The following is a 25,295-nucleotide window of genomic DNA, read 5'->3' as shown; positions in this document are numbered from 1 at the left end:
TGGTGTGCGGTTATTCGCTGCGAGTAGTAAGCACAGCTACTCACATGCCCATGTTTCTGGCTTCTCCCTGGGTCAGATTCTCTTCAGGCCCCACAAACTTCACGTTCTGAAGTTCGGCTTTGTGCTTCTCCCAGAATTTTTGGATGTGTTTCTCGTGATGAACCTCCTGGAACAGAAAGACAGTTACAGCAGAGGGAAACGGTATTGCTGCATCCGACTTAAACAATTTTTAAAAAAATACTATGGGCTGAATCGCAGACACAGTCACACCCAGTAGTGTTGTGGTAGTGTTGAGAAACTCTCTGATTTTACTACAAGCCTTGTCGGCTGAAGATGAATTGTAAATTATTCAAGTAATTCTGGTCTGTTGTCTCCGCTTTAACTGCATCTTTTTCGGTCAGATGAAGTATCTAACGCACAGGGATTCCCATCACCGTTCTTAAAGAGTATCCAAACCAAGTTAACCTCTATACATGTATGCCATCTACACATGGAAATTTCCCTGCGCTTGGAATGGAATGGGCACTCTCTCCCTGGAGGGACGCACCCTGCTTGCCTAATTCTGGAGAGTATTTAGGTGCCGGCTGGTGAGAGACGAGGCTTGGGGACCCCAGAGAGTGCATTGGGTGTATCTGCTGGATATAAAACCGCTTGCGATTGAGAGCGCTGTCTGGCAAGCTTTTCTGCTGCCTGTCCAGCTAGACTAGTCTACCCATTAAAACCTTAACTTACTGGATTAACAGGAACAGAATTGGGTCTGTCCCTCTACGTTCTGCCGATGGACCAGGATGGCTGAACTGTCATCAGCAGTGCCCTGTACTGCAGACCCGCCTGGATCAGCAACTGACTAGACCCACCACAGGGGTTTGATTCCAAAATTCTGTTGCAAAGCTCTCAGATTGGAAGCAGCTCAGCCCAAAGGAGACTCTGGTTACCACCCCCCCCCCAGGGATTAGTCAGTCGAGTTGAGAGGAATGAGGAAGAGCACGTGGAATAAGGGACTCACATTATTATGGATGAAGAAATTGACTTTTTCTGCTGGATAATTCAGGGTCAGCAGCCGCTCCAGGAATTCTGTAAGGAAAGGTGTTGGCTGTTCGATGAATACACCAATAGTCAATCTGGGAAGTTCCTACATGAAAGACACAGCGACCGGGATTAGGAAGGAAGGATTCCAGATACAAATGCTGAGAATAATAACAATCCGTTCACAGGATTTTATGTAAAGTGTAGTGACTGTGTATTTTGTAAAGTGAACACGGCAGCTAATTTGCGCACAGCAACGTCCCACAAACAGCCTTGGAAAGAAACAACCAAATTTTATCTGGGAGATTGTTGGCCAGGATACAGGGAAAGAGAAACTCTCTTCTCTTTTTGAATAGAGCCAAGGGATCCTTTAATGTCCACTTGAAGAGGTAGTTGGACCCGTGAATGTCTCATCTGCAGAAAGTCACCTCCGACAATGGGCTCTCTCCCACTGGAGTGACAACCCAGACAATGGGAGCTCAAAGTCCTGACATGGAGTGTGAACCCACAACCTTCTGACTCGGAAGTGAGAGTGTTACCAACAGTGGTAGGCTGAATACAGCTGGCACAATATATAATGGTGGTGGAGAGGGGGAAAAGGGAAGATAACTGAGCATATTTATTGTCCAAACATCATGCTGGAGTATGCATGTATGTGGGAAAGGCACTGGTTTGAAAGAGATTCATCTGCCGATGTCACAAGGCTGACTGGGGGCGGGTTCTGTAACATCGCATTGCACAATATCCAATGCACGACTCTTTCCAATGGAATGTGATTTAACAGGTCTCTCGAGGGTTTCTGCGCACAGCTGGATGCATTCAGTGTTTGGTTTCTGGCCCCCTCCCTGCCAAGAAAACCGTATATATTAGGAGGCCTCAAATCAGAGTGTTTAGTTTTTCTGCCATAGCATGTGTACGACCGCCAGCTAACTGCACCCTTCTGCAGAATGCACATATAGCTTGAGAGAAAAGCTTGAGGCCTGAACATGGCCCTTAACATCCTCTAAAAGGAATGTAATCAACTCAAAGGCCTTTTATTGGAGCAGCTTCATTTACCTAAAGGAAGTGTATAAGGCTTCACTGTATATACATAGCATTTTCATTCTCAGGGAACTGGGAAAGTCAGTGAACAAGAGAGTGAGAGAAGGACCATTGTGTAAAGCAGGGCTCTCTCCCCAGTGCTAAAATTCACAGATGTTTTTCCATTCCTTCAACCCCTCAAAAAAGGTCACATATAATAATAATAATAATCCTTGCATTTGATATAATGCTTTTCATGTCTTCTAGACCATAGCACAGAAACCGCCCTGGTCAAGGTCACCAATGACATCTTGACCATCTGCGACCAGGGCTCCCTCTGTCTCCTCATCCTCCTCGACCTATTGGCAGCATTTGATGCGGTCGACCATGCTATCCTCCTCCACCGCTTGTCCTCTCACCTCAACCTTCAAGGTCCTGTCCTTGAGTGGTTTAGGTTGAACCTCTCCCACCGTCTTCATTTTGTTTCCACACACGGCTTTTCCTCCAGCCCCCGCACTGTCTCGTGTGGTGTCCCTCAGGGTTCTGTGCTCGGTCCCCTGCTCTTCACCCTCTATATGCTCCCCCTTGGTGACATCATTCGCAGACATGGGGTTAACTTCCACATGTATGCGGATGACACCCAACTCTACCCTCAACTCCACGACCACCGATGTCCTGACAGTCTGCCTGTCTGACATTGAGTCCTGGACGAGAGACAATTTTCTTCAGCTCAACGTGCGCAAAACTGAGGCCCTCCTGATTGGCTCACGTCAGCGCCTCCGCACCTCAGGCGCTGACAGCATCAGCATCCAAGGCTGCACTCTCCACCTCTCAAAGCCAGTCAGGAACCTCGGTGTTCTGTTCGACCCTGAGTTGTCCTTTCTCCCTCATATCCGCGCCACGACTGGCACCGCCTTCCATCACCTCCGAAACATCGCCAGACTACGGCACTACCTCACCCCTCACGCTGCTGAAACTCTGGTCCACACCTTTATCACCTCAAGGCTGGACTATGGGAACTCCATCCCCCAGTGCCTTCACCTTGCCTCCTCCCTTTTCTTCTTCAAGGCCAGTCTCAAGACCTTTCTCTTTGACCGTGCCTTCAGCTCCCCTCTCGACTCTCTACCCCCTCCTCGCTCCCTCGCTTCCCTTCCCTTCCCCTGACCATTTCCCCCCCCTGCTCGGGTCCTGACCCAACTGTCCAGCACCTTGGGACATCCTCCCGACGTGAAAGGTGCTCTATAAATGAAATCTTGTTGTTGTTGTTGTCCCAAAGCGCTTCACAGGATATACTATAAAGTGAATTGACTGTATATTTGTGGGTGAACGCGGCAGCCAATTGTGCACGGCAGTGTCCCACAAACAGTCGTGGATTGAAGATGACCAATTTATTATTGTTTTGTTTTGGAGGGATTATTATTAGACGTGTGGAGTAAGGAAACTTGCCCAAGGTTTCGCCCTGCCTGGAATTGAACTCAGGTCTCTCGCTTGCGAAGCGAGTGCTCTAACCACTGAGCTATATGACACACATTCTGCTCCAGAGATCAGATCTGGCGGTGTCCTGCTCCAAATCCTGTTAAACTTCACCTCTGCAGGCGAGTAAAATGCAGGGCAAGTAGGACTGTGAGCTGCAATGCCATTGGAAATGATTATACAGCGATTTACATGAATAATAATCATCCTCACATTTGATACAGTGCCTTGTCATGAGGTTGAAATGTTTCACAGCACTTCATATGATTTATTGCAGTGCGCAACTGGCTTCACACAAAAATTATGCATTCACTACATGTTGTAATATATGCCATGAAGTGCTTTGACACGTTTCCCAGCGCTTTGGGACTTCCTCCCGACATGAAAGGAGCTATACAAATGTAATTTGTTATTTGTTGTTGTCTCAACAACAGTGATAAGGCACTATATCAAATCCAAGGATTATTATTATTACTGTATTTTCTGAGCGAATATGGCAGCCAAATTGATCATAACAATGTCCCACAAACAGCCATGAATTGAATGACCAATTTGATCTGGGGGATTGTTGGTCAGGACACTGGGAGAAACTCCTATATTTTCGAATAGTGCCGTGGGATATTTAACATCCACCTGAACAACAACAACAATTGACATTTGTCTTGCACCTTTCACATCAGGAGGACGTCCCAAAGCGCCGAACAGTAAGGTATCCGCACCGGAGTTGGTGGTTTTGATCAGGAGGGGTGGAGGGCAGGAAGGGTAGGGGTAGAAGTGTGACCAAAGGCATGGTCGAAGAGAAGAGTCTTGAGATGGGTCTCGAAGGAGGCAAGGGAGGGGGCGAGGCGGAGGGACTGTGGCATGGAGTTCCAGAGGGGAGGGTGGGTCAGAGAGGCTGAAGGTCCAACCGTCGATGGTGGGGTGGGCAAGGCGGTGGGATGTTGGTTTGAGTATTGTGTTTTGGCGGGTGGGAGGGGGGGGAAGGGAGTTACAAGTGGGGCCATGTGACTCAGTCTAACCTATTGACCAGATCAAGAACATTGTGGCAAGTGACGTGGAAGATGAATAACATCACACAACATTGGCTGGAAAGGAACCAGGGTAATNAAAAAAAGCATTTTAAATGTCGCACATTCTGGCCTCAACAGGCCTCCTTGTAAACTCGTTCCAGCTGTTGATCACCATCTGTGTAAAGAACTATGCCCTTTTATCTGCCCTAAACCTGCCCTCAGTCACCAAACCTGAGCTCTCTTGCCTTGTTGCTTTGACGTATCTGAAAGTATTCTAGATTTATTTTTTCATCTCTCCTGTTAAACATCTCGCACACCTTTTTAATGCTTGAATGGTGAGACTCGAAGGGTCCAAAATTCTACTTAGTCTTATCCTGCGGGATCTTTTTGCCTTGAGATTTAAGATAGCACAGAATTCTTCAATTAGTGTGAATTCAGATGCCAGTTTCGTGCAATTCTTTAAAGAAACCAAATTAATAAAATAATAATCTTTACATTCACTAGTGCTTTCCATGCTGGGAAACGCCTCAGAGGATTCAATTCAGTGACTTTATTTGTAGGTGAACACACAGCAGCCAATTTACACACAGCAATATCCAACAAACAGACATAAAGTGAATGTCCAATTTTATCCGGAGGGATTGTTGGCCAGGACACCGGCTTCCCGTATGAGTTTATAAATTGAAAAATGTTCCACATTAATGCAGCACCGTTATTTTCTTTTTTCAGACTAAGACTGGGTGGAATTTTTTGCCCGTGATTGCTCATCTTTCCAGAGAAAAAATACAGTTTGAAATTAATTTCAATCTTCAAAGTAAACCACTTCGTTGAGTGAATTCTAATATTACAACTTCAGTGTTTGGCATAGAGCAGCAACCTCCCGTATAGATATATATATGTATCCTCCCTGCAGTAGACCATCTGTCCCAAGATCTGCCAAACCCGTTGACTTAATAGGTTTAACAGGAGCGAGTCAAAGTTTCTCAAGTAAGTGCTAACAAAACACAGAAGATTCCCATTGCTAAGTTTATTTTGAATGTTCTGAGCATAGAAAACTCATGAATGTTCATTGTTTTATTAGAAGCAAACCCTTCTGGGCTTCTGTAACAGGATAGGGCAATAGTCTTTGGCAAAGAGATATTATTACAAGCTCAAGCAGTTTAGTCAAGAGGAAGTTTCTGGTTCTGGGTTTTGAGAAAAAAAGGTTTATGTAGTTAGTACATAACTCTGCTTACTTTTCTTTCCTACATGGCTAATGCTTATCCACACAACTGAACATCTGAAAAAGCATTCTATGGCTACACAGACTAACAGTTTCCTGGCATGGGACAGAGCTACAAATGGCACAAGACCATAATAGAGGTTCAGATGACAACGACTGTTGGCTCATCCTACAGTCTTCCCATTAGAGCATCGAGATGGTTCTTAAACGCGTCCAAGTCCCTGGCCTTAACCACCGTCCCTGGTAACCCTGCTCTAATCATTAATTACCACTCAAATCAAGGTATACTTCCTAATGATGTGCTCAAATTGTCCTTCACAACCCTGAACCCTCATATGGCCTAAAGTATCTGAAAGCATTGCTCTATGTTGACTTTCTCAATCCCATCTTGGAATGCCTTAGAGATATACAACCCAGGCTAGGGAGACTTTGTCTAAACAAAGCAAGGAATTGGGATGATAATAATATAATCTTTACATTTGATATAGTACCTTATGTCGATGAGCCATCTAAAAGTGAATTGACTGTATATTTTGAAGGCAAAATGCAGCAGCAAATTGCTCATAGCAGAGTAGATAACACATTCGGCTAACACATTAAGAACTATAACCCCAATCTACCAATCTCTCATGATAGCTAGCCTCTTCAGTTGAGGTATTTGTCTAGTGAACCACTGCTGGACATCTTACGAGTGTTGGAAAGCCATTGGGACACAAATTCTCCAGTGGATAAAATAAATCCCACACTGGGTAAATTATGAGAACAGACTGCTGTTAATTGTAAAGTCATTAGAGAAGGATAACAAAGGGAAAACACTTCACCATAAATGTTATCAGATTAGTGGGGTGGGTCACACTGTTCCTTCAGTTGTATGATCCAAGCTCAAATGCAGCACAGACAGTGTCTTTACATGCAACTAATCCATTTGTAATGCAAATCTATGAGTGCATACAAAAGAGCATTTGGGTGTACGACCACAGCTCAACACATGCAGAGGTAAGGCCATTGAATATAGGATTATTATCCTCAATAAATGATCCCAAGGATGATCTGAAGGCACTATTTGAAAAGCAAATTGGAGTTTCTCTCTACCGATATCCTGGGCAAAAATCCCTCAGATAAAATTGGTCATTCACTTCATGGCCATTTGTCAGATGTTGCTGTGTGCAAATTGGCTGCGATGTTTCCTTACAAAACACACAGTCACTACACTTTATAGTGAATAATGTGAAGCGCTTCCACACACCTTGAGGATGTGATAGACTGCTGTATCAAATGCCAGGGTTATTCGTATTAATATCTTAGCTGGTTAAATTCCACTTGTTTGTGGGACGTTCCATGTTCCAATTAGCTGCTGTATTCACCCATACAATACAGTGACCACACATAACAGTAAATCCTGTAAAGCACTTTGAGATGTCTCAACAAAATGTTAAGATGCTGTATCAAATATAAGGATTATTATAGGTGTAGCACAATGTAAATGTAGGGAAAACACTTTAGCTCTTCACCAAAAAGTATGTCTATTCCCAAACTTGAGTCATATATAATAATCTTTGCATTTGATGAAGCGCTTCACGGTGTTTTGTGTAAATTGCAGGCACTGTGGACAGCCATGATGTAAATGATCAATTTCATTTGAAAAATTGTTTGCCAGGACAAAACAAGAGGAAACACCCTTTGATATGAGAATTCTGCTGCAGAACGATACTGCTTGCGGTAATCTGACATGGAACAAGCTGAATTGTTTTTCTGTTCATAAGAGACTCCAGCCAAACAGTCCTGTCTCACTACTAAAACAGTCCTGTACTGCAGAGCATTTGTTTAAAAGGTTAACATCTTTAGCAAATGCAGGTTCAATGGCATGTTGTGTTGGATGTCTAGACGGATGACAAAATCAAGCTCCCATTGCCCATTCTATTAAGGACTATGTCATAACCACACCATCTGTTTCCCATTTACCTCATCATCAGTTCCGTTAACAGACCTGTGGGAGAAATGCCCTTCCAACTGGTTGTCAGAAAACACAAAACACAGACTTGGGATTGATTACCAAGTTTTCAAAAGGACTAGGTCCATATACAATTCGAATATTCTGTCTGTTCTCCTTTGGGCCAATCAACTGAAAATTCCTTCACCGCCAACCTTTGGAACAGGACTGAAACCCGGCACCACTTAGAATACCACATCAAGTTATTTTGGTTTCATTTCACATTTCAAAGCAAAAATTGTACATGTTCTTTTTTACTTATAAAGCTTCCCAGTGTGTAATGCAAGAGATTTATCTATTATTTTCTAATGTGGGAAAATAACTTGTTTAATCCTCGCTGCTCTTTTGTGCTTACGGAGGACGGAAAAGAGGAGCAGGAAGAGGCCATTCAGCCCATTGAACCTGTTCCACCAGTTTAATTGATATTTGCAGGTGTTCCACTCTCAAAGCCTTGCCCTTTTGTAATACCATACCGACCACCTATCTCTAAAGCTTTCTGGGCAGAGCATTACACATCCTCACTAGCCTTTGTGTGAAGAAATAATAATATTTCCCAGCTTCCGCTTTAACTGTCCAAGTGTTTGGTTTTGTGGTTTATCAAACTGCAAAGAAACTCAAATGAGGACAAATCAGTTTATCTTCCCATAGTTGGCATTCAACAAGGCACATCGACTTCCTTAATAAATACTTGCATTGGATATAATGCCTCATCACATCATCGAAATGTCTTCAAAGCATTTCAGATGATTTTACTGTGTATTCAAAGCTGAAATCGACAGTCAATTTGCACACAGAAATGTTCCTCAAATAGCCATGAAGTGAGTGACCGATTTTATCTGGGAGATTGTTATAATAATAATAATCCTTGCATTTGATATAGCACTTTTCACGTCTTCTAGATGTCTCAAGCCCTTCACAGAATAGACTGTAAAGTGAATTGACTGCATATTTGTGGGCGAAACGCAGCAGCCAATTGCGCACAGCACAAACAGTCGTGGATTGAAAGTGACCAATTTATTATTGTTTTGTTTTGGAGGGATTATTATTAGGCTCTGTGTGGAGTAAGGAAACTTGCCCAAGGTTTCGCCCTGCCTGGAATTGAACCCAGGTGTCTCGCTTGCAAGGCGAGTGCTCTAACCACTGAGCTACAGGATACCAGGGGAAACAAATAGTGCCATGGGAACTTTAACATCCTCCTGAAAAGGCAGACAGGACCTTGGTTTAATATCTCATCCGAAGAACGGCACCTCCGGCAATGTGGCACAACCCCAGCATTGCACCAGTATCAGCGTGGACTGTGAGCTCAAAGTCCAGATGTGGAATAACCTTCTACCAACTGAGCCAGGCTATCAAGGAGCTTTTTATATGGATGTTTTGCTTGTTTTAATTCACAGCTAAGTTTGCAGTCCCTGAATGTTACAGTCATTTTCGCAGCTGCACCACTTGTGAACCCAACTTTTTTTGGTCAGCCGGGTGTGTGACACATGTGGAAAACCATCACCGTGCTTAAGAGTGTCCAAACCAAGCTGAGATTTCCATGCATCCCACCTACACATGGAAATTCCAGAGATAGATTGTTGGAACGGAATGCGCGCACTCTCCCTGAAGGTACAAATCCTGTTTACCTAATTCCAAGAATATTAAGTACAGGTTGTCAAGACCCAAGGCTTGTGGACCCCAGAGTGTGGGTTGGATACTGTTGGAAGTCTAACCAGCTAAAACCATATAGGTTGCCTTTTGAAAGCACTGTCAGGCAAGCTTTCCCACTGTTTATCCAGCTAGAATCACTCTACCCATTAATGCTTTGGCTTGCAATGTTAACAGGAGCTGAGTGGGAGGATTCCATGCCCGTTGCTATTCCGTTGCCAAACATGTCACCTTAGAATCAGTTCAGCTCCAAGGAGACCCCGCTTATCTCCCCTCCCCCCAGGAGGATAGTCAGGAGTTGGTCATGAAAAACCAAAGAAAGGCAAGTACTCACAGCCAGCGTTGACAGATCCAACGTGTCCTGGTCACAAACAGTGCAACCAGTCTTTGCAGTCCAGGTATCAGGGATGTAGTTTCCCAGATAGTTCAACAGGAGCTAATAAATCAAGCACAAAGATCAAGACTCAAAATATTTCTATAATAGAAAGAGACTTTTCAGTCGATATACAAAGTGAATTTTTAAATTCTGGCCTTCGGACTGTTTATACAATTCAATTAACATTTATATAGCGCCTTTCATGTCAGAAGGACGCGTCAAAGCACTTGGCAATGCTGGATGGGCATATTTTACGATCGGAGAAACTCCTGTCTTTTCAAATATCTTCATGGTATCTTTAGCATATTCAACACCTGAACAGGCACTGATAGGGGCTCAGTTTAATATCTCATCCAAAGCACTGCATCTCCGACAATTCAGTGCACCTCTCAGGAGTTCACTGGAACAGCAGTCTAGAATGTCAGCTCAAAGCCCCAAATGCAGCGTCTGAACCCATGACCATGGGAGTCAGAGGCAGAGTACTCATGACTGAGCCACGCTGACTTTAGCCACTTGTATTAACTGTTCAGACTCAGGGTCGCAGTGATTGTGGGTGCCTCTTTTTGCCATTCTCTGCATTGGTAAATGGCGAAAGATAAGACAGGTGCCGAGGTCCAGATACCTTGGTATTTCCATTGCCGTGGATTAGAACAGGCAGCGTTTCGTACACTATGTTCCTGACTCGTGCCTTTCCGTTTTCGAACTTCAGCTCCACTTCATCTGGTAAAAAAGAAACGTCACATTCTAAACTTCTAGTTTTAATATCAATGGGCTTACTTTTGAAAACCGCATCCACTTAAATAGTCAATAATAATAAAACAAAGTGCATACAACGTCTTATTGAGTCAACGAGACATCTCAAAGCACTTCACGAACATACTGTGAACTGAATTGACTGTGTATTTTTGTGTTCAAACATGGCAACCAATTTGCGCACAGCAATGGCCTCCAAACAGCCAACAGTAAGTGACCCATTTTATCTGGGGGATTGTTGGCCAGGACACAGGGAGAGCAAGAAACTCCCTTCTCTTTTGAACCATGTTATGGGATTTTAAACATCCACCAGAACAGGCAAACGGGACCTTGGGCTAACATCTCATCCTAGTTAATGACTAGGAGGTCTCCGCTGTGTAAAATGAGACACATTTTTAAACCCCAGCCTCATCCATTGCTAAGTCCAAACAGGAAAGATTGTTGGAAAAAGGTTCTGGTATCACAATGCTCTGAGCATCTGCTACGCAGATGACAGGTTTGAGGAACAGGCATGCAAAGAGTTGCGAGCTCTCTCTAACAGGATATAGCAGCAAACGAGCAACGCTGTCTGTTTGGACAGCTCTCACAGGGTGACTCGTTTCAACTCCCCGAGACCACAGAATTTCTACTCCAGTGACCGGCAAGTGGAAGGTTCCGAGCTTACCAACAGCCCCGTTCAGGTTTTGGAAAATGTTGCTTTTGTGATCCAAAGTCATATTGAGAGAGACCTGAATGAAAGAAGAAGAAAAATTGTTAGCTCTGAAGTTAGCTCCGAGCTGCAGGGATAGTATAAAGGGTATATGTTTGAGATGGAGGTGGAGGGGAGGAAAGACGGGGAAGCGAGGAACAGATTTGATATCATAATAATCCTTGTATTTGATACAGAGCCTTATCACGTCGTTGAGACATCTCAAAACTCTTCACAGAATATTGTAAAATGGATTGAGTGTATTTTGTGGGCGAAGCCTATCATGCACAATGGTGTCCTTCTTATAATAGATTGAGAGCGCTTTACAGGGCATTGTGGACTCCTCCTGGACACAGTGGTCCAACCGAGTAGAAATTAGACTTGGTGGCCCATGTAGAGAAAAACAGCAGCCGGGCCCTGTTAGGCCAAACAACTTGCTTAAGTGCCCATTATTTCAGTCTAAAAGCAGTAAAACTTAATGAAAACCCTTTCCCCTTCTCTTTGGAACGATTGACTCACTCTCTTTGAAGGGTCCAGGTAAACCTTGGTGTAGAACAGCTGATCATCATCGTTGTCTTGCAGCTCCCACTGCTCCACAATGCGGTTCAGGTGTGTGGCGTAGCCCATAAAAGCTTTGACAAGTAAACAGAGCAAACGGATTACATGGCAACCCACATTCGGGGAGGGCAAGGTCTCGGAGTGCTGTACAAGGTAGCCTGGGATCACTATATCAGGGTGGCGGTTTATGGAAGGATGAGATCAGATGGGCCAAAGAGCCTCCTTCATTCTAACATCTTGTTAATAAGTCATGAAAATGCCTTCAAGGTCACATATGGTCAGACGAAAAGCATCTCTGAGAACATTTATATACTGTATCTGAGACTAATGAATCCCAGCACATTGTTAGCAAGCTCCAACCTGTCTGTGTCAACAGCCCTGTTGAAACAGCTGAAACTAGTCAGAAGAGCAGGCTCCGTGACACTATAACCCCAACCCTCGTCCGGCTCCACTGGCTCCTCATCCCCCAGATGATAAGAGTTAAAAATCTTTGTCCTCGCCTTTAAAGCCCTTTACGGCCTTGCTCCTTCCTACCTCTGTGACCTGCTAACACTATATCAACCCGTCCGCTCAGCAAGCACCGGCCGGCTCCACACCCCATGCCCAGCCCGGTCCACCATCGGCGATTGGGCCATCTGCCTCTCTGCCCCCACTTTTTGGAACTCCTTCCCAGTCCCATCGTCTTGCTCTCTCCGTTGCCTCCTCCAGGCACATCTCAAGACCTTCCTCTTCGACCACACCTTTGGCCACCCTCCTACTCTCTTTGGCCTCCACCCCTCCTGATCCCAAATCCCTGCTCGGGTCCAAATCCCTGACTGTCCAGCACCTTGGAACGTCTTCCTGACGTGAAAGGCGCTATACAAATGTAATTTTTTGATGTATATCTTGTGAGCAAATCTCATCAGCTAATTGCACACAATAGTGTCCCACAAACAGTCATGGAACAATTTGTTTTGGAAGGATCATTACGCCGGAAAGCAATCTACCAAACCATCTAACATCCGGGTTCCTACTTCCTGCTAGGTAAACAAAAGGCGCATGGAGTAAGGAAACTTGCCGAAGGTTCCACCCCGCCCGAGAATCAAACTTTTCGCTTGCGAGGCAATTGCTCTAACTCATATGCTAACCAAGTTTTAACTGAAAGACACTAGGCAAGGGCCATCTGCCAAGCCATTTGAGTCGATGGATTGTAAGTGCCCAACACTGGAGAGGAAGATATGCATGGTTTATTTACTCAGTCAAAGTAACACGCTGAGAGACGGAGCATAAACTGAGGAATGCGTCGCAAATGAATGCAGTATTCATGAACCAGGCCTGTGAGGCAGCCCTGGATTTTATACCTTTGAGGAGAAAATACCACAAGCTGAGCTTTGACCTCGCTCTTTGCACTCTCAGTAGGAGGTCATGTCAGGATGCTGCACTGAAAGCAAACGCATGTCAGAATCCAAGACATCCTGCAGTCTGGAATTCCAGAGGCAATTCTATAATGGGCTCTTTTAATCTCAGAGGTTAAAGTAACTGATCAGGATTCTTGCTCCTGATCACAATACCACGCACTGATCTCTGACCTCATTGATCCTGACCTCGCTCCTGTCCACAACATCACAAGAGAGAAAGGGGGGCTGCACAGGCATTAAAGGCAGTGCAGAGGAGAGCAATGAAGATGATCCCCAGTGTTAGAAGAATAATAACAATCCTCCCATTTGATATAGTGCCTTATCATGTCATTCAGACGTCTCAAAATAGTTTGCAGAATATATTGTAAAGTGGATTGACTGTGTACTTTGTGGGCAAAACGGGGCAACCAATTGCGCACAGCAGTGCCCCACAAAAGGACCCACCTCTCTGTGATTCTCACCTCCTGAATTAAGAAATCGTTTCCCACTGCGAACGACAGGATATTTCTCTGCCAGCCTCTTGTCTGGCCAGATCAGGCTCTCAGCAGCGAACAGCACCTTGTGATTTGCTCGCTGGAATTTACTGAGCAGTTCATCCGGGCCACTGGCAAAGATGATGTCAAAACTGGAGACAGAACATAAAAGCAATGGGCATTTCAACAGAATCCAAATTACTACCACTAATAATATACCTTGCATTTGATACAGTGCCTCATCACATCGTTGAGATGTTTCAAAGTGCTTCACAGAATATACTGTAAAGCGAATTGACTGTATTTTGTGAACAAAATGTGGCAGCCAATTGGGTATAGTAGTGTCCCACAAACAGTCATGGTTTGAGTGACCAAATTATTTTTATGGAGGGATTATTACCCCAGAATGCGATTCGCCAATTGACTAACAGCCGAGTTCCTACTTACTGCTAGGTAAACAAAGGCGTGTGGAGTATGGAAACTTACTCCGACTCGGGGCTTGAATCACCAACTTTCAGACCTAGACTGAGAAATAGTGCCAACTGAGACTGACAAATAGCTACTTGCTCTAAGAATACTTGGAAGAAAAAGATATTAATACGATCATAAGTGCTGTCAACCTCTAATAATAAATGTCACAGTTCTTCTCCTGCACCCTACAATGGATGACTGAAAAGAATGTCTATACTGGCAAGAGACCAATGCAATTAGAAACACAATGGATTCCATCTGGACAACTGATGGGCAGATTAATAATTGCTTATAGCAAGAGTTTACGAGATGTAAAACATAAGAAAACTGTTATAGATTAAGATCAGCTGATGCTGAAAGACAGGTGCGGGACTCTTCGGAGATAATATCAACCAGACAAGTTATTTTGAAGTTCACAAACCTGTTTGTGCCTCGTCCCCTCCGCTCCACCATCTTTAGCTACTATGCCCCGAAGGGCGCTATATAAATGCAAGTTGTCGTCATTGTTGTTTGTCGCAAGACTCAGTTTCTGGACTCCAAACACCACAGTATTTATAGAGCTTTCGAAGCTGGGTTTGGTCACTGGCAACGATGCTCTGAGACGTGATCCATTTGGGATGGACATTCAGTAATCTGAGGCTCAGGTAATAATATTTAGGATATGGTCACAGACCGAAACCTGGCCAGCCTGGGTATCTGCAGGCCATTGGCAAGGATGCTACTTATCTTGGTTCAAACTGCAATCCCACATTTTCTCACTGCTACAAACGACTTGACGTACAGCAGTTAAAGTGCGTCTTGAATCATCCCCTCTCTGTGTGACTAAATATCAGCCCAATATTTCCTCAAGAGATGAGGTCCCGGGTCGTGTCAGATTCTGGGCAGGAGTGTATGTTCGCTACCAGTGCAATTGGACATCGACCTTTGGGAAGTACAAGTCTGGATCAGCAATGATAACCAGATTCTCTCATCAAATTGCAGGGAGATATTAACAGAGGATAAAGCTTGAATACAACCAACAAACCTTAATAATATAAAGGACAGTCACTTAAGGCTGACATCAAGAGAGGGTGGCGTTCTAAGTTACTTCCTCCTTCAAAACGATCAACAAACATATTCAAGGAAATGATTAAACTCAGGCCAACGACAAAATATTTCTTGATGATTCTCATGGGAAGCAGTCTGCGTTTTCTCCCTCTCTGTCTCTAGATTCCAAAGACAGAAGAGACGTCATTGTTACCTCCTTTCAACTGCTCTGTGTAGAAATACCATCATATTACCCAGTACAGAGCAGACTACTCACTTCACAGCTACAGTCCATTTGGTGTCCTACCCCCACGGAGCAGACAGCGAGGTCATGCAGCAGGTTGACTGTCAAATAATTTTCATTATATATTACGTGTGCACAAAACAGCGCTGTGTGTGCAAACTGTCTGCTGAGTCTGTCTCGCCTGCACGATACACAGTGTCTACAGTTCACTTTTAATCCTGGCAAGGGCTTTTGAGATGTTCTCCCGATGTGAAAGGTGCTGTATCAAATGTAATGATTATTCATTATTATTATTTGTCACTAATTACCCGCTGCATTTCGTGAGAGAGGGACGTGCGGGATTCTTTTCTCTCAAGCCTCGGAATGTTGCTCCCGAGGTGATCCTGGAGTGGGATCAGGATAAACAATGGGATAACATTCCCATGCTCCAGCGCATTTGCAGGCATGTGTACGCACGTCACTGATCCATGTTAGCAAATTCCATCCCTCCAACAACATTCAGATTAAAAGAGGCGAAATGATCTTTTTCAGGATGTGGCTTATTTTAACAAGATTTTGAATATTCATGTGACAGCTTTTATCTCTCAGAACAAAAGCTTTTATTTTTAAAGACAGGACATCTCCTGCCAAGGAAGATGGGGATGAATATTCTCTCTAAAACTGTGAGTGTTCCATACACCGATTACACTGAGAGCAGTATTTCCAGCTGGATTCAGGGATTTACCATGGATTAATCCAGTATTATATGCAGCCGTGTGTCTAAGTGGGAGCGCAATTCCATCTCAACGAACACTAAATACCCCAAACCTCATCCGCACCACCATCAGCAGCCATGCTTTCAGCCACTACATCCCAAATCTCTGCAATCTCCTGCATCAAATCCATGCCTTCTCCCTTTTTACCCATCTTTAAGCCCTCCGAGACACTACCCTGCCCGAAGGGCACTACATAAATGCAAGTTGTTGTCTTCAGATCACGTGTGATGACGTCCCTCTTCGACTGCACCTACAGTCACCTCCCGTTTCTCTCCAGCTCCACATCAAGCTTTACCATTGCTAAGTGCTCTGAGATGCTACCCTGCATCAAGGATACTATATAAATGTGAGTTGTTGTTGTTGTAACTCTGGTGGAACTGATATTGTACATCTCAAAAGGTAATAATTGCCTACAACTTTGTCACAAGATCTTTTCAACACAAATCCAAAGAACAGGCAGACAGCATCTCTGACAATGCAGGACACCTCCCTCCTCCCTCCATCCCCCCCTCCGCCCCCCAAACACACTGTGCCAGAGTGTGAGCTTAAGTCCTGACATGGGTCTTGGACCCACAAACGTTTGAACCTGAGACAAATTACTACCAACTCTGACTTGATCTATTCTATTCCACAGATGGTACCTGGATGGAACTGAACTCAAGCTCACACCAACTATCCTCACAGCTACCAGTGAGCAACAACTAAAGCAATGACTTTACTTATGCAACTGGTGCAGGTATAAACCTGCCTCTGCACTCATTCCTTGGGTCTGCCTCACAACCTCTTGACTCGGGAGGTGAGACAGAGCCAGGCTGTGACAGGTTCCAGGCTGTTGGAATCCACACCTCTCAGTGAAGAGCACCACCAGGTCCTGACGATCAGCGTGCTTCCTCATCTCCTCCTTCAGCAATCGCACCTTCTGTCCTCCGCCAATGGAGTTGAAGGCCAGCCCTCCTCGCCATTCCTCTCCTTCCCCAGCACCTGCCGAGAGACACAACAGTGGATTCTCAGACCTCTGCTCTGTTCAGCCCAAGTGCTGGTGTGGTAGATTATCAGAGAGACGTAGGCTACGAGGAGCGATTAAGTAAACTGGACATGTTCACACTGGAAAAGAGAAGGTTGAGAAGCCATATGATCACATTTTTTAAGATTCTAAAGGGACTGAATAACATACACCATAATAAGTTGGTTTATCTTGTCCAGAACAGTAGATCCAGAGGACACAGTCTGCGATTGAAGGGGGGCAAATTTAAAACAAATCTGCGATAACACTATTTCAGTGAGCAAGTAGTAAATGTATGGAACAGGCTCCCTAGGAAGATGGTGGAAGCAAAAAGTGTTGATTCTTTCAAAAGCAAATTGGATAAGATTTCTTTTAGGAGTTAATATCCTGGAATATTATATCCTGCAACTGCCAGGATGGTGGAGGCAAACTGGATGGACCTTGGTCTTCTTTCATCTAGCAATTCTTATTTAGAGGGAAAAGTTAAATATTAATATTCTGCCAGTGAGGAACCTTTCTCTCAGTCTTTAAATTCCACCTTAAATCCTACCTCTTCGACCATGTCTATGGCCCCTTCTTCCTTGGTGGGCATCTGACCCAGCCACTTGATGCAGCATGAAACCCTGTTCTTTGTGAAGAGCGCTGTCTAAGTTTCAGCGCCTTGGGACGTCCTCCCGATGTGAAAGGTGCTATGCAAATGTAATCTTGTTGTTGTTGTAAGTGCAAGTTATTGTTGTAGATATAACATCTTTGATGTCTTAAAGCGCCTCACAGGATTTATTAGAAAGTGTAGCAACTGTGTATTTCATAGGCAAATGTGGCAGCAGAATTCCACAGCAGTGTCTCACAATCAGCCGCAAAGTGAATGAACAATTTTATCTGGGGCATTGGCGGCCAGGACACCGTGAGAAATTCCCTTTTTTTTAATAGTGCCACGGGATCTTTTATCTTCCACCCGAACAAGCAGACAGCACGTTGGTTTGAGACATCCTACCAATGTGAAAAGCACTGTCTAAATGTAAACTGTACTGTGTTTTGTTTTCCTATGTTCCGAGTAGGAGTTGGAGAGACTGAGCCACAGACAGCAATGGCTGAGGCAGATAGGTCAGAGCTCCCTATGAAGTGCAACAGGGCTTCCTAAGGGAAACTCAGCACAAAGCTCACCTTGATCGTGTAGTTGAGGAGTTTTGCCGATTGCATGAAGCGTTTAAATCCATCGGTGACCTTGGTAGCGACCGTCAGCACCAAGAGGTTCTCTGAAATGACAAGATAGAGTAGATCAATAAGTGCCAAGGTCTGGTTTAGGAACTGGGAAGAAATACAACATCAATTTCAGTCTGAGCTTCAGACTGTCCACCTGGCCATTGTACAAGGTATTGTAAGCAAACTATTTCACAAGATCAGTTTGGATGAAGAAGGCCCTGATCTCATCCCTCCAAAACCACCCCCCACCTCACAGCATCAAGCCTTAAATGAATCCAGTGTCCTGGCCTTAACAACCCTTCCTATTTCAGTCATTAATTTACTCTCTGGGTAAAGAACAACTAGCTGGTGTCTGTCCTGAAATTGCCCATTACAACTTTAAACCTGCGTCCTCTTGTTCTACTTTCTTGATACATCCGGATGTGTTGTTCCGGGTTTACTTCTTCAATCCCATTTAAAATTTGATACACCTCTATAAGATGCCCTCTGAGTTGTCTTCTCTCAAGACTGAAGAGGCCAAGCTTGTCTAGCCATTGCTCATTCGTTCAACGCTGGGGATCATCCTCTTTGCTTTCCTCTGCACTTCCTCAGGACCTGGTGTAGTTATTTTATCTCTGTTGCACAGCACTCTATCCAGCCTTAACACAACTTTCACACGGAGCTCATGACCACATTTCAGCTCAAGAATCTGCCTAAAACCACACAGCTTTCTCTTCTCCAAACATTTAATGGTTTCTCTTTTTTCCCTTGGTTTTCACCAATTGCTTTCTTCCTCCTGCTATTGGCTCACTTTATCACTGTCACAAGCTTCCTGTTGTTTTATACGCCCCCTTTCCTAATTGTTATATAGTCTGTTTTATTCAGCGTTTTCTTTCATTAGCGATCAAGAAAGAGACAGAGAGAGAAAGGGAGAGAGATAGCAAGAGACAGTGAAAGAAATAGGAAGAGAGAGGCAAGACAAACAGACCGAGAGAAATACAGTGAGACAGATGATCATAGCGAGAACAACAAATTCTCTCTGGGGAGAGATAGAGAGTCAAACAGACAGACAGATGCAGTGAGATATGGCAAGATAGCAAAAGAGAGAGAATAGATTCTCTCTCAGGGACAGAGAAAAAGAGTCAGATGGAACTCAGAGACAGAGAGAGATAGCAAGAGAGTGTGAGTCAGGACTGTGAGCGAGAGAATAACATTTTTGAGTCGCATTTTACAGAACAGCTGTGTACATGTCAAAGAGCCTTGACCAAAGTATTGAAACACGTACTCCATGGATGCCATTGCTATGACAACACATAAAATTATGTTGAACAGTATCCACATGAGTGGGTCTGTCTCCTCCATCAGCACAGCACCACTGAAAGGGAAACCATTTGGCTAAGCAGAAATACAGGAATGCCCTCACCATTTAAACCAATACCGTCCCTAGTTATTACTAACCTTTCTCTCTGTTAAAACTTTATGGTATTTGATATTGCAATGATTACATTCCATAAGGGCCTTGATTTGAATAATAATGATAATAATAATAACAACATTTGATACAGCACCTTATCACATTGTCGAGTCACCCAAAAGTGTTTTGCAGGATATCCTGTAAAGTGTAGTGACTGTGTCATGTTGTAGGCGAATGCGGAGGCCAATTTGTGCATGTCAAATTTACCCTATTTACGTAACATTTTAAAGTATTCAGAATTTGGCAAGTTCGTAAATACAGCTTTAATTTTTCCATACGGTTCTTTTAAGAAAGACACAAAATAGACGTTAAAAGTAGAACTGAAAGGCACTGTGTCAATGGAAAATTAAAGTAAAAATTAATAAACAGTACCTTTCAATAAAGTAGCCCCACAAGTGAAATTATCCCATTACCGGACAAACCACTAATTTATTAGGTCATATAATTATCGCAGAAGTGAAACCACTGTTTAGTTTTCATGTTGAGTAGCTCAGTAGATAAAGTTGATTTAATAGGACAGAGTGTAAAGGAATCTTGGTTTGTTAAACCTATAAATCAATTCACGTTCCAACAACTTCCCCATCTCCCTGATCTCTTCCTTCCCCATTCTGCTCCGCTCAGCTAACCCAAGCTTGGTGTGTTTCCCACCCCCCAACCCCACCCCCCATCAGGAGCTAAGTTTTCAAAGTCTATACCCCTAACTGCTGGGCTCTCTTCCTCTCACTCCCCCACTTTCTGTCTTCCAGCTACGTGTCAGCTTGGCTCAGTAGTTACACTGAGTCAGAAGGTTGTGGGTTCAAGTTTCACATCGGGACTTGAACTCACATAGTCTAAAATGACACTCCAATGCAGTGTAATTTCCATTGACACCGAGAGAAATTCCCTTCTCTTTTCGAACAGCGCCATAGGATCTTTAATGTTCAACTGAACAGGCAGACGAGACGTCAGTTTAACATCTCACCTGAAGGACAGCACCTCCGACAATGCGACCCCCACTCCTCCCAGCATTGCATTGCAATACCAAGTCCTATTTTGGACTTCAACCCATAACCTTCTGATTCAGAGGCAAGAGTGCTACCACCGAACCAGGCTGACACACCTTGCGAGGATGTGGACCTCAATCGGAAGGAAGTGCACCCTCCTCAAAGTAAAAGTAACATACGGGCTGATTTTATCGTCCTGGGATCTTTCAAGCGATTTCAACCTTGAATATCTCCTGCGTGAAATTACAAAGAGCGAATGTTGATGAAACATTTCTTCACTCAGAGAGTAGTGAATTTATGGAATTCACTTCCCCAGAAGGCTGTAGATGCTCAGTCCTTGAACATCTTCAAGGCTGAGACTGATAGATTTTTAAAAACAGAGGGATTAGGGGATATGGGGATCGGGCAGGTAATTAGAGTTAGGTCTGAAGATCAGCCATGATCTTATCGAATGGCGGGGCCATAATTCTTATGTTCTTATGAAAGGGAAACACGAAAAGATGAATGAGGCAGCTTGGCTTTTCATCAAGGTGAGTAAATCTCCAAAGGCAACTCATTTCATGTCATGGGAGCCAGTGAAGCACATTTTCCTTCAGACAAAAACATAAAGTGAGTCTCCCATTCAGAATATAGGGGTAGAATTTGCTGTTGCTGAACCCATTCCCGATGTTAATTAACATAAGGAACGGGTTAAGAAAGAATGCAAATTTTATCCTGCATTTCCACTGGAGGCACTAGCCTGGCCTAGTCTGTATCCCTCTCACCACTGGGTCAGAAGGTTGTGGGTTCAAGCCCCATGCTGGAGCTTTGAGCTCATAGACTTAACAGACTACGTTAAAATCCAAAAATAGAAGTAAGTTTCTTCCGCTGTCATGGCCAGCAATCCCTCAGACTAATCATTAATTTTTTTTCACTTCATTGCCCTGCCCTATACACGAGTTGGATGCTTTATTTGCCTGCAAATACATGGTCACTACACTGAATAATAAATCCATTATGAAGTGACAGGCAGCGTATCAAACAATAAATCTGTAAGAATTTATTGTGGAAGGATCAGAGAGTCACTCACCAAGTTACTTGCAACTACAGGTCAACACGCTCGATTTATGCAGAAACACAATGTGCTGCTTTGATAAGTCATAAGTGACTTTAATAGGTCAAAGAAATATTTTCCAAATCATAAATATTCATTAGCATTTTACTAATTTTTGACTGAGTAACTTTGCAGCATTGACTGGTACAACTTTTCCTTTCCAGATGAGCAGCTGAGAAATGTTTTGTCGGGTCAAGACAGTTGTCTGTTTGCTTCCAATGTGGAGTAAAAATCCTGCATATAAAAGGCTGAGGAAATTAAGGACAGATTAGCTACTCAGTACAGTACTGCGCTCTTAGCTGAGTGCAGAATTTCAAGTTCCTTATGTTCAGGCAGGACCTCGGTTTCACATCTTATCTGAAAGACAGCACCTCCAACAATGCAGCAGACCCTCAAAACTGTTCTGTAGCATCAGGTTCGACTAAGTTCTAACATGATAAGCTAACATGAACCCACAACCTTCTAACTCAGTGGTTCTAACTGAGCCAGGCTGATGTCCTTTAAATATCTGGTAGATGTTCAAATGAGGTATATTTTAAGAGATAAGTGAGGTGGTTTGGCAGGAGGTGCAGTAGAAGGAATGGTATGAGAGGCAAGTCATCCAGAACAAGAACTCCCACTGTTATCCTGGCATGTGTGGGATTCATTTATGAGAGGAATGGGGGTAGGAAAGGAAATAATTTCACAAAAGTGCCTTTTGCCATATCAGCAAAATACGCCACAAAATCTTGTCTTAAAACATAAACTGGGTGGAGAAAGTACAGAAAACCAAACACTGAGCTAAATATATCACTCACTAAGTAAAGCTATACGAGGAACATACTATTACTTCGAGACATTAACAGCTAAACAGAAAACAGTTCACACTTTTAGCAGCTAAATGGGAGATGATATCAAACAGTTAAAATTCCAGCACCCAGCACCCAGAACATGCCTTGTTTAGCTGTGAAATCTAGCTAAATCTGCTTAACAGCCAAAATGTTTAACACATTCCTGACCTGACAAGCTCTAGAGACTTGTCCTCCACTCAGCTGGCTCTTGCCTCCTCATCCCTTGTCCCCTCCACTCCATCATTGGCGGCCATGCTTGCAGCCACTGCACCCCAAAGCTTTGGAGCTTTCTCCCTCAATCCCTCCTCCTTGTCCCCTTCTTCCCTTCTTTTAGATCATGCCTGAAAACTTCTTCTTCGACCGTGTTTACAGCCACCTCCTCCCTCCCCAATGGCTCGACATCAGGCTCTATAAATGCAAATTGTTGTGGTTGAGTGCATGGATGTTAAACAGTTTCTACTGTATCAAGGTGGCAATGACCACACTGATTTTGTAATGATTTTTGCTCTTGCTGAGCCTAATACTCTCTGGGATTACGTGAGCAGGGAACGTCCCTTCAGAGGCACAGTATAAACTCAGTACCAGACAAACACAAATTGCCACGTCTGTGGAAATCTCAGTAGTTTACTTTGCAGACTCTTAAGCATGGCGATTGGTTTCCGTGTGTGTCAAGACAGACAGCTAATAATAATAAAAAGTAGTCAGAGATGCACTGAGTTTCAGTCTGGGCGGCTGTTTTACACTGTTTTGGGGTCAATGACACAAGATGCACTCTAAGTGCTGAACTGAATAACGTAAAGCAACATCAATCCTAAATAGCGAAAACGCAATTCCCAAGGCACTCCCCTTGTAACAGTAGACCATTTATTCCATGTTCCTAATACAGGATTTAGGCAGACTCAAAATATGGCTGAAATTATACCGTTACTGGTCTCTGCTGTTCTCTAGTTAAAAGCACAAAGACTGCTTTTCATCTGTTAAGTCTCTCTGCGTAAAATTAACGTAAGAAGTAACAAAGATCCTCTTTATTTGACAGTTGTGCTCTGATTTCCCTCTGAAAATTCCCAGACTCCCAAAGTTATCACGTTAAAGTGATAGGATTACTGGTCTGACTGCAGAACTCACATCCATAGGCTCACAGATGAAATCCAACTGATCACCACATGCTCACTGACTAATGAAAGTCCAGCTGATCAAGAATGTGGGATAAAATTCAAGTTGTAGCAACAGAACAATTTACATTGATACAGCACCTTTCACGTCAGCAGGATGCCCCAAAGAGCATTCACAGAGCTAGATGAGCACCCGAGCTGGGGGTGTGAGGCCAGAAAGGTGGTAAAAGTGTTTGCTAACAGCTGATCCAAACTTTAAGTAACAATGACGGATTCAGTGAAGGCACCGGAAGTGATCTGGTTCAATTAAGCAGACTGGATAAACTTTGAATGTGGATAAATAGGAAATAACACACATTGATACAAGACAAGGTGGGCATCTCATCAAAAATGGTACAAGAATCACCTAACAATGAAATTGTTCTTTGGATAAAACATTAACTGAGGCCTATTTGGTTGAACATTATCTACTTGTTAGCAATCTTGATCAAGTACCGAACTACGTTTGAAGCATATTTGACTACCGACTCACAAACCACACTACAGTAGGTTTGTTCAGATCACTGGGGAGGGAGTCTGCAACAGTCAAATTCTATGAAATCTTAAGATTCTCTAACTTCAGAAGCATTCGCAGTAAAATTACTCTGGGACTAAAGGTTTCGAAATCAAAGAGAGATCTTCACACTTTCTTTCCATTGTGTGCACCTGGCTCAGCTGGCAGAACTCTTTGCCCCTGAGTCAGACAGTTTGGGGTCAGGCTCCATGTCAGGTATTCGAGCTTGCTGCCTGCATTATCAGAGGTGCCGTCCTTCAGTTGAGATGTTAACAACCGAGAGAACCATCTGCTTTTTCAGGTGGACTTTAAAGATCCCATGGCACTATTCAAAAAGAGAAGGGACTTTCTCCTGGTGTCTTTGCCAACAATCTTCCAGATAAAAGTTTACCGACTTCATTGTGGTTTCATGGAACATTGCTGTTGCAAAGCAGCTAGCTGTGTTGGCATACAAAATACACAGTCACTACACTCCACAGTGGAATCCTGTGAAACGTTTCGCCCACAAAAATGCAGTCAGTTCACTTTACAGTATATTCTGTGAAGCGCTTTGACCCGTCTAGAAGACATGAAAAGCGCTATATCAAATTCAAGGATTATTATTATTAGTATTATTAAGTCCTTTGAGACGATTTACCAATGTGATAAGGCACTGCATAAAATGGAAGATTATCCTTGTGGAATCAAACAGAAAGACTCCTGATTTAGATTTTGAGAATGCTTACGTGGAACATATTTGCAAGCCCATTAATTAACATTGATGTCAATTTAAAAACTAGAGGTTTGATTCATTTTGACTGAGTATTAAGATTAAGGGATTAAGGGAGAATTTCAGCAAACCCTGTAGGACAAACTTCCAATAAAGTCAGTCTGCTAACTTCTTAATTTTAAACATTAAGAAGGTACTTGAATACCTCGTCAAATTAGATTTCAAAG

General features: G+C 43.5%; 1 protein-coding gene across 2 annotated transcripts in view; it reads right to left on the bottom strand.

The window, feature by feature from the left end:
• The window catches only part of plod2 (procollagen-lysine, 2-oxoglutarate 5-dioxygenase 2), a 41,580-nt gene extending 23,173 nt beyond the window's left edge, over positions 1-18,407 (bottom strand). The window contains exons 1-9 of one of the 2 annotated variants that reach the window (XM_042339080.1): positions 18,297-18,407; positions 16,975-17,110; positions 13,622-13,785; positions 11,725-11,837; positions 11,182-11,245; positions 10,387-10,484; positions 9,723-9,824; positions 1,007-1,132; positions 45-166 (exon numbers count right to left, since the gene is read on the bottom strand). In XM_042339080.1, the coding sequence (XP_042195014.1) occupies positions 45-166; positions 1,007-1,132; positions 9,723-9,824; positions 10,387-10,484; positions 11,182-11,245; positions 11,725-11,837; positions 13,622-13,785; positions 16,975-17,024 (839 nt within the window). In that variant the 5' untranslated portion in view covers positions 17,025-17,110; positions 18,297-18,407. The remainder of the gene's footprint in view (positions 1-44; positions 167-1,006; positions 1,133-9,722; positions 9,825-10,386; positions 10,485-11,181; positions 11,246-11,724; positions 11,838-13,621; positions 13,786-16,974; positions 17,111-18,296) is intronic. The other variant, XM_042339081.1, reaches the window with a different exon arrangement.
• Between the last annotated feature and the right edge of the window lie 6,888 nt (positions 18,408-25,295).

This window comes from Callorhinchus milii, unplaced genomic scaffold, assembly GCF_018977255.1.
Source record: "Callorhinchus milii isolate IMCB2004 unplaced genomic scaffold, IMCB_Cmil_1.0 Scaffold11, whole genome shotgun sequence".
Lineage (NCBI taxonomy): Eukaryota > Metazoa > Chordata > Chondrichthyes > Chimaeriformes > Callorhinchidae > Callorhinchus > Callorhinchus milii.
The sequence above is the reverse complement of the archived record's forward strand: the minus strand, read 5'-3'. Positions and strand labels throughout refer to the sequence as shown.